Here is a 9,837-nt window from a genome sequence, read left to right as displayed (position 1 = left end):
TCATTTTTAATAGTTTTCAACTCTGTAAAAAGAACTAATATTTCTCTAAAAAGAAATTCTCTTTTTGTTGAGACACTTTTGTGTTTTAGCGTTGTGTGTTTTAGTGTTATCTTTTATATTTCATTCTAAACTACTACTTGAAATATAATTTTAAAAGTTACGGAGTGATGATCTTCAATTGTTGAATTGTGTTTGTATAATTTAGTAAATCTCGTAAGGATTAATAGATGGCTCTGATGATAAACTGTTGCTGTTTTATTGTATTTCATGTTATGATTGCTGTGATTGTAATGAAGTGATTACGAGCTGTGACATTAACTGAGTGGAAATGTGAATTTCAGGTGATGTGATACAAACAAATATATTTTGAGCTAGTTTTGCGAGAAGAAACTGTTGTGTACAATTTATAGTGCCAGGTAAGTAACTTCATTTAAGAAGCATTACGTTGATAATTATCAGGGTGTACAGCATTGGCCATTTGTGTTTATTAATTTGGTTACAAGTGTAATAGTGTAAAGTGATTCATGTTGTATAAGAATAAACATCACTTAACAAATGTATGCCATGTTATAATGTAGTAATATCGCATGTTGAGTTGTAAAACGTTGGAGGTCGTGAAAAATGTTCACAGGGGGCGTTGTTAGTTTAGTACATATTTTTGATGAAACCAGTGGATATAGGGGCCTATTGACAATGGTAAATTCGAGATTTGAATTTTTATCTTTGATGGCATTACTTAAGTTTATTTTAGGTCCAATATTAATAAAACAAGGAATTAAGATCCTGTAGTGATATAAAAAGCAGTGTTGTCATTTCGAAGATTGTAAACAAGTGTTATGCCTAATCCTGCTTTGTGCACAGGCGAAATTTATACTGTATTTGATAAACTAGAATCATACATTCTTGGCTGGACATCTGGTTCCCTAGAATTCAACTGTCCTAAAGTTGTTGATTGCTTTGAAATAGTATATTTTAAAAACAAATTTTATAATTGACAGTAGTGCTGTAAATAAAACGGTAAAACTTGCTTGCGTATTTCGTGACACTAATATCGTAGAGTAATGTCTGTTAATACTAAAGATTATGACAAAATAATGTCTCTATATCTGATAGCTTGTACAATTATTGTTTTTTTTTCTGTCTTTCGTTCTCTTCAAGCTGTGTTCATTTGTGATGCATTTGCATAAAAACAATAATGAACGTACAAGTTATTGAAGGCTTGTTATATGATTCACGATAATATTGCTTATACTGAATATAAAGTTTTGTATAAGTAAATTTGCTAGTTTATTGTAATCTCTTACATAAAAACTTATATTACGTTAATCGCACGTAGTTGTACGCTTGTGTCAAAATTTCTTTATTTCATCAAAATACCTGTATAAGAAACAGTTGCCCTTTGGTTGGGTGTGTACTCAATGCTCACATAGTGGTTGAACTCCGTACGTGAAACAAACTGTGCGGCGTATACTTACCCAGTAGTGTACTGCACGTGATATTTAGTTTGTTGTAACATTGATGAACTAAAGATTACAATGTTCAATGTAGTGCAAGGCATAATTGGGCATTACGGTGCGCGTCAGTGGATTCTGGGCTATCAACAGGTACTGACATTGAACTATGTAGTATGCAAAGAAAGCACCACAACTTACGCCCTAGTTGGTTGGTCGGAGTTTAGCGTTACCTTCAGCACCGAGGCTGTATTAGACATGAACATAGTTCAAGGTGGAAACCGAAACAACATAGTGCATTCAAATTTCAATACTCTCCAATAGAGGATCGAACTCAGGACTCCATGCACGAGGACTCGTGCTAACCAGTAGATCAGGCTTGATATCTCTAGTGAAAGTCAGGTGAGGGGAATGACTGAAATTAAGAAAGTGGTTGTTGTTATAGGGTTTTTGATGTTGTAAGCGGCCTATATGTGGAGGCGGAGGGGATTATTTCACGGTGACGTGTATTTGTTATGATTTAGTGGCAGAAAAAGCAGTATGGAAATGGCGCGTATATGTTAGGATTGTGACATATAGTGTTTGAGTTTTATAGAATTATAAAAATATAAAGAGCCTGTAGCCTAACCAACCTGAAACGCTAGATGGCCACTACGTCAGTGTATTTCAGCACGTGTTGCATTTTATGTTTACGACTGAAACATTGCTAATATGAAACCATGACAAGTGCTATTGGAACCCGTATCATTGCCAGAACAAACCTGTTTTCACTACTCTCGCTTACGCGCGTACTTGCAGTCGTTCACGCGCCTGGTCTCTTCAGACGCGCAAACGCATGGGACTACCAGCTTCGTCTTGTCCTGACTTGGTTGAATAGCATTTATGCTTTACAGTGGCCACCTAGTACAGGTGGTTCGTGTATTTTGCACTGTAGTTTTTATGTCATACATTCGGACGCCGTATTTATACGCAAATAGTAATTTTCTATTCCAAATTATAAATGTTTACAAGCTTCTGTTTTGAAGGTAACTGACTTGTAACCAGCCTAACATTACCAAATGTGACGTGGCCTAACGTAACGTAATGTGATCTGACTAAATGAGGTATATTTTGATACCAGCACAAATTGCATAAGGATAATCTATGTTGCCCTGTCCCAGTATTTTGTTGCTAATATCTACGGTTCCTTTGTTTTTTAACTGTCGCCTTCATCAAAACAATTAGAAAGGATTTTTTGTTAAATTCGAGTTTCTTTTTTTCTGTTTTGGTTTAATATCCCACGAATATGCATCGAGGCTAAGAGAGACGGTGATTATAAGGTGGATAATAATGGTAGAACTATAAAAGTGGGGAAAAACCGAGGGATCTCAAGAAAACCCACTTACACGGTGTTTGTTCACCACAAAGCCCACTTGACGGGAGCTGGATTGAACCAGGGACCCACTCATCAGAAGTGCGCGCTCTATCAGGAAATTGGAGTGTTGCCGAATTTAAATATATAGCGAAGCAGAAATTTGCTCCTGTTCAGAAAACCAGATACTTCAGTGCTGTTGTGTGTAAATTTGACTTAAGTTGACTTGCATTAGAATATTATGCAGCAGGAGTCCTCTCTTTCTGTGGTGGTGAACTTTTTGTACATTGGTTTCGCCAAAGTTCTTATGCTTGCTCACATATTTTCATTCCACCAATTCTGTCATTAGTGGAATTCTTGGAGAGTTCAAGAGAAATTCAATTCTTCCTGACCGAACCTTTAAGGTCAAATTAATTGTATGTTGATAGTTGTAACATGTAAGTAAATGTATAAATACAAACTGGTTTTCGGTTTTAAGTTTGGCTTAAAGAACATTATTAAATTATATTAGTCAAGTTTTACCACTTTAAAGTATTCCGTCATTGGAGTTTTTTCTTTTTTCCCTCTCGATACGGTAGTTAAATATTACAACTCTGTAATCTTCATCTGGAAAAGTAGATGACTTTATATAATCTTCAAGTTACGGATTCTTTCTTAACTGAATCTTGATTTTAGTAAAAAATATTATGCTTAAAGTTACACATGTATTAGATGTATTTCGTGTCACTCACTTATGCACAATATAAATTGACTGTAAAGATCATGGTGATTCTTGTATATAAAAAAAAGCTTATTTGTACTAATGTTTTCTCCCCGATAAACCATTTTCCCCCTTTAAATGCAAAATATCGTGCATTTTGTAGCGGAAAACTGTTAAGGAACAATTTTCATCTGCATACTGTGATCTTCAGCTTAGCAGGAAACGTGATTGTAACCGAGTGTTTTCTTTATACATATTGAAGAACAAAGGAGGTTTAGATGGGGTTTAGGTTCTCCTACCAGGTTTTAGGTGAGAGTAATTTATATGTGAAAGGTGTATCTATCACATTGAAATTGAAAAATTTTAGGAAATTTTCCGTGATACATGAAAGTTTCTATTGTTAATCTGTTTAGGTCGATTTCTGTTGTTTCGTTAAAGTAGAACCAGTCAAATTTCGCTGTTTATTGTGTCTTATTGTATTAATATCTGATAGTCCGTAACCAGCGAATTAAATAGCATTGAATTAGATCCTACGCAATTGTTTTTCTTTTGTTATTTTCAGTACTTTCATTTGATACTTTTCTAATATTCAACATCTTTTTATAGCACCATTTTTGAAGGCTTCTATTCTCAATTTTACCTCTTTTTCCTTGAGTCTTGCACTTGCATCCCTTCAGCACTATACTTCATATATCATCCTTTTCTCATGCTTTTCTTCACTTCTGTGTCGATGTCTACGGTTACAAACTTTTGTTTTTCTCTGGATACCTTGTTTATCTGAACCATTCTAGATTTTCAATTTGTAAAGAGTATATTTTGACCCGTTTTTACAAGTGGGAAATGATTTTTTTTTTTTTTTAATTCTCGTACGACTAATCTATCTGTGGTTTACAGAAATAGGAAATACGAAAATGATAAGAATGATTTAAATAATCAGTAGATTAAGTGATTACAAACGAGTAAGTTAAACTTTTGTGTTAAAATGTTTTTAAGCCGTGGTGGCTCAGTGGTAAAGTGCTCACCTTTGGTCCGTGAGATCTCCAGTTTGATAGTTCGATCCCAGATCTCGTCAAATAGATTTTGTGGTGAACCAGCACCATGTACTTGCTTTTTGTGGGGATTCTCCCATTCCTCCGTTTAATTCCACTATTTTGTTCACTTCTTAGCCCCGGAGCATAATTATGGGACGCTAAACTAAAGAGAAAAGTTTATTGTTGCGCTCGGTATCAGTTATGTCTGTGGACACTGTAATTCTGATTGCTGTATTAGACGCTTTCGACCGTACGTGCAGCATTCTTATGTAGATGTTTATCGTAGTTCTCTTCTTCTCCTGAAAAGCTCTTATACTGTCCTGGACTTACGTCCATATTGCCATTTATACTAGCTTTTTTCTAATTTCTTTGTCTTTCTTTTGTTTCTCTTTATCTCTTTTTGTTACAGTATAAGATTGTAGGTACAAATTGTATGTTTACTTTGACATTGTTCATTGCTGATATATTTTATTTAGAGTATGACCCCAGATCTTGTATTTTGTATAACGTAGTTACAAAATAATTTCTGAAGTTTGTTGTGAATGTGATTAATGTTACTGCTTATCACCTCGTTACACCAACAGAGCGGGTCGTCTTTTAGATGAGTCTTAAGAGCGTATGGACAATTATGTATGAAGCCTCAGTCTGAAGAATTTGAAAATATGTATTCTTTTGCATTCATGGAGAGTTTCCGACGGCTTGGGATATATGATATCGGTTAGGGTAAGGAAAGCAGACGCAAAAAGTTTCCAAATTAATTATAGGCTAGTTGCTTTGTGATCGTTCGTTCTAGTTACATTTTCGTTTGATTGTTATGCATATGTGTTACTCGTGTGGAAGATACAAGAAATTTAATTCGGAAGTCTTGAAGTAAACTAAGATGATGATAAGTTAATATAAAAGATAGGTCTTTAGGAGGTGGGAGAAGACATTTTATGATTGGATTGCCTTCACACAGATTGGATCTTGGTTAGTGTTTTTTGTTTCTGCAAGGTTTTCTGGAACGATGTGTATAAGTAATAGAAAGAATATATCAATACATTGCAGAAGTGTTCTTCAAGTTTACTTTTTTTTTTTTTGACTTTTCTTTCTGTTTTGTTTTATTGAGATGAGAGAAAAACAACTTGAACTGCCTGAAAAAACAACTTGAAGTATGGTGTAATTCTTCCGTCCACTTCTTAAAAAAGGGATGAAAACAGAGCTGGTACTTACTGAGTGCTGTAGATTTGTTATTCAAAATTTCACCTTTATTTCTCAGTTTTTATTTCTATTTATTTATTTTTTTTTTCAGCAAGTGCTGTTGTTTATCCACTTTACATGTAAATTACAAATATTAGTTCGAGGGGGAACATGAGCCAGGGAGAAGATAACACCTCAGGTAAGTTCTTTTTTTTTTCTCTTTTTTTTAAATTTAGATCAACATCATGTCGGTTAGTTTATTTCGCTCAACATTTTATTACTGTTCGTAATATTTTCAAATCCTGGTGAAAGGTGACTTAATTACACCTGGTAATTAGGACATCGAAGGAAATAGACTTGGGTGAAGGTTGGAGTTGTAAGGCTGTGGAAAAGGGTGTTCGCATTAATATGTTGAATTGTCAGAAATTATTTTAAACTTTTCATTAAGAACTGTATGGGACATGGATCCACATCTTTGCGTGGTATAAACCATATGTACTCATACTAGGAATCAAATTTGGTTCTCCTGTACTAAAGATGAGAACATTAAACGGTACCAACAACAGAGCTCTTTATTGGACGTGTTGTTATGGAGATATCACCTAAGAGACAATCAGATGGATCTGGACGTAAATATAATAGAATAAGAGAATTACATAAACGTTACAACAGACAGGTTTAATTTGTTCACTTAGTAGCAGTGTTCAAAATATTCACAGTCAAAGTGTACGTGTAGGGGGAGGATGGAGTGGAGTTATAAGCGGAAATAAAAAAAAAAAAAAACTCTTATTGGAGTGCTTCGACGTAGAGAGTTTATTATTTTTGATCATCCATATTAATTTGCAAATTCGTGACAATAATTTCACTTTATTATGCTCCAGAAGCTTATTAGTAAGGGGACGGTTTCACAGTATTTCACACGGTGCTTAGTAATAATAATAATAATAGTAATAATAATAATAATAATAATAATAATAATAATAATAATAATAATAATAATAAAAGATGGTTTACCGAAAAAAGGCCAACAACCATATCTTACTTACTAGAGCAGGAACTGCGGGAGTCCGGTATTACTAAATATTGCTCAGAGATGAATGAGTAAACTTGTATTTTGTGACCCGTATTCACATACTGAGTTCCTCGTTTGTAGGGTCTTATTTTCTCTGTTCACTTACATAGATTAAGGACCCACTATTGATAATAAGTCCTGCTGGAGCTACTTTACACAGGGTTTCCATGCTGCGGGTTTCCTGGATCTCTTGATACGATAATCCAATCAAGCGTGGTAGTATTACAGTCATTGGGGAAGGGAGGGAGCTGTCTGTTGTACCTACTATAAAAGGAATATGAGACCATTCTTGTCACGCCGAAAATGGATCTAGACTATACAGCCATTCTGGATTGAAGTATGCATGTCGGGGATGTTCACCAGACAGTTGCATGAACTTCAGAACCTATTGTGCAGCATGTTATAGTCATCATAAATACTTAATAAGTAAATAAATGAAATAAAAAATAATATGAAACTAAGGGATTCCTTCAAACCGGAAATATTAAGACTAGACCATTAAGCCACTTTGCGTCCCTCAGGTTTTGAATTTTTTATTGTCAACCAGTAAGTTGGGGCAATTTATTGTGTCACATTTGATTTATTTTTATTTTTCACCAATGAGTAATATCTAAATATAAAAGCACACCGGTCAAAGAAAAAAAGTCACTCCCCTTTAGAAATTAACATTGATTCGTTTTGTTGTATAGAGGCGTTTCACTGATAACACTATGGTAACATTCTGATGACACATGATCATTATAGCTCACTGGAATGTACTTTTCAGTCTTTTGTATGGCAAGGATATGTTATAATGGATCAAAGAAAAGTTCTAACAATGTGACAAAAGGTGTCGTTGTGTTTGTGCTAAGAATCTGCACTAGCCCGCGGGCCGGGCTCGGCCATATGTCATTTCGGACCCGGGCTTCGGGCCTTAAATTTTTAAATATACAACGATATTTATTGGACCATTCTTTCTGGAGAACTTTTAAAGCACAGCTGCAAAATTAAACCTCCAATTGCTGTAAATGAAAATACAATTTTGCATTAATTATTAAGTTTCTGTAATTCGGGCTCATTTGATTACCGGTATCACACGAGCTCGAGCCTAAATGCTAAAACATATTTCGGACTCGGGTTGGGCCTTACATTATAAATTTACAGGCCGGGCTGGGCCCGGGCTAAAAATTTCGGCACGTGAAGACCTCTAGCTTGTGCGTGTGTCAATGTAAAACTGCTCCAGAAAAGTGGTTGCAAAAGTCCAGATAGCACGCCGATGGGTCTCACGCGTGATTAAAGAAAATTTGTTTCCACCGAAAGAAATAGGTGCAGTCCGTGAAAGTAATTTCAACTTAATTCTGAAAGAACGTTTCGAAAGGGACTTCATCCAATGAAAATTGGGAGTGGAGTATCACGAAAGAAGTCATTTCTTTCTGCAACTTTACGGAAATATGTAGTGTGATCTGACGAATCGCGTTTTTGTTTGTATTGCAATGATATGAGGCATTGAGTGTATCGAAAATCCAATGTGGTATTCCACCTGCATGAATCAAGCTCTATGAGGTTCTGTAATGATGTAGAAATGTTTTTCCTACCATGATTTCGAGCGTCTCATACAGGTAAATGTGAGTATGAATCATCATATTTATTTGACATTCTCACTGATCAGGTGTTGCCATTGTCCAAATTGACCCTACATCTTCATGATAAATTTGTAGTGGACAGTTCCATCATCGAGACGAAACCACCGTATTCATAGAGTTCAGGTACGATAAATGGTTTGAGGAAGAGGTTCAGGAATTTAAATGCACTTTGTCTGGGTTGCAGGATCCCAAGACTTAAATCCAATTGAATATTTGTGAAACTGTTTGGAGAAGCGAGTGAAAACCAGGAATAGGCTTTCCCGTACTTTGGTGCAACTTAATGATGAGTGAGTGAATTAACTGCAAAACCTGATGAGACATATATTCAAGACCTTATGAAGTCACTTCCAAACAATCCAAGTGGAGAAGGTGTTACCAGTGTTACGTAAGTTCTACGAGACACCTGAAAAATTGCACATTACAGTTATTAATAGCGAGTAGGACCACCTTTGGCACTCAAAACGGTCTGCAGTCGAAGGGGAATGGAGAAATACAGGTCGCATATAGTTGTCAAAGGGATGTTGTACCATTCTTCCGCCAAAGCAGCTGTAGAAACGACGGTGCGGGCTCGCAACTTAGTCTCCACAACTGACTACAAGGGCTCAATGATATTGAGGTCTGGCGATTTTGGAGGCCATGGCAGATGTGACACTTCATCTTTGTGTTCATCAAACCAGTCCTGGACGATGTGAACTGTGTGTATGAACAGGGGCTCTGTCATCTTCAGACACGACACTACCATGAGGAAACAAGGTTTCAACCCTGGAATGCAGCTGGTCACTCAAAATGGTTACGTAGTCCTTGGCAGTGACATGTCCATACAGGATGATGATAGATTCGGCAGAATACCAGAATATGGCTGCCGAAATCATCACTGAAACACGGCTATGCTTCACTCTCGGTAACAGACGGTTTGTATCGTACGCTTGTGCTGGCGTTCTCCACACGTAAACTCGGCCAGCAGTTGGAAACAATGTAAAGGAAGACTCGTCCTACCCGATGGCAATCTTCTACTGCTCCATTGTCCACTTTTTATGGGCGTTGCACCACTGTTTTCGTATAGCAGCATGGTCAACAATCACGAGTGGTTTGAGAATTGCAGATCTGCCATAAATACCCTACTTTTGGATTTCTCTTCTGACTGTTCTGACGCTAACAGGGTTTGTAAGCACTGTGTTCGGCTTAGCTATCACTTTTGGCGCCGTGGTGATCTTCTGCTTGGTGACAATCGTACCCAATGTGCGTCTGTCTGTCACGCAACACACATTTGCGTCCACGCTAGTGCTTTGCTAATGCGTTTTTTCCGGAACACTCGTAGGCAGTCATGATCTTCGAGACTGTGCCTGTTGATACACCAAACATTTGTACTACCTTCGCTATAGAAGCTCCAACCATATGCGCACCCACAATTTGCCCTCTTTAAAACTCTGT

The 9,837-nt window shown here is 36.4% G+C and overlaps 1 protein-coding gene across 1 annotated transcript in view; it reads left to right on the top strand.

The window, feature by feature from the left end:
• Positions 1 to 215: 215 nt before the first annotated feature.
• Positions 216 to 9,837, top strand: part of HDAC4 (histone deacetylase 4) — a 206,130-nt gene continuing 196,508 nt past the window's right edge. The window contains exons 1-2 of the mRNA XM_081739803.1: positions 216 to 416; positions 5,825 to 5,911. Coding sequence (XP_081595929.1) covers positions 5,884 to 5,911 — 28 coding nt within the window. The 5' untranslated portion in view covers positions 216 to 416; positions 5,825 to 5,883. The remainder of the gene's footprint in view (positions 417 to 5,824; positions 5,912 to 9,837) is intronic.

Source organism: Thermobia domestica, chromosome 15, assembly GCF_964235325.1.
Source record: "Thermobia domestica chromosome 15, izTheDome1.hap1.1, whole genome shotgun sequence".
In the NCBI taxonomy this organism is placed as follows: domain Eukaryota; kingdom Metazoa; phylum Arthropoda; class Insecta; order Zygentoma; family Lepismatidae; genus Thermobia; species Thermobia domestica.
Note: the sequence above shows the minus strand (reverse complement) of the source record. Positions and strands in the feature narration are given on the sequence as shown.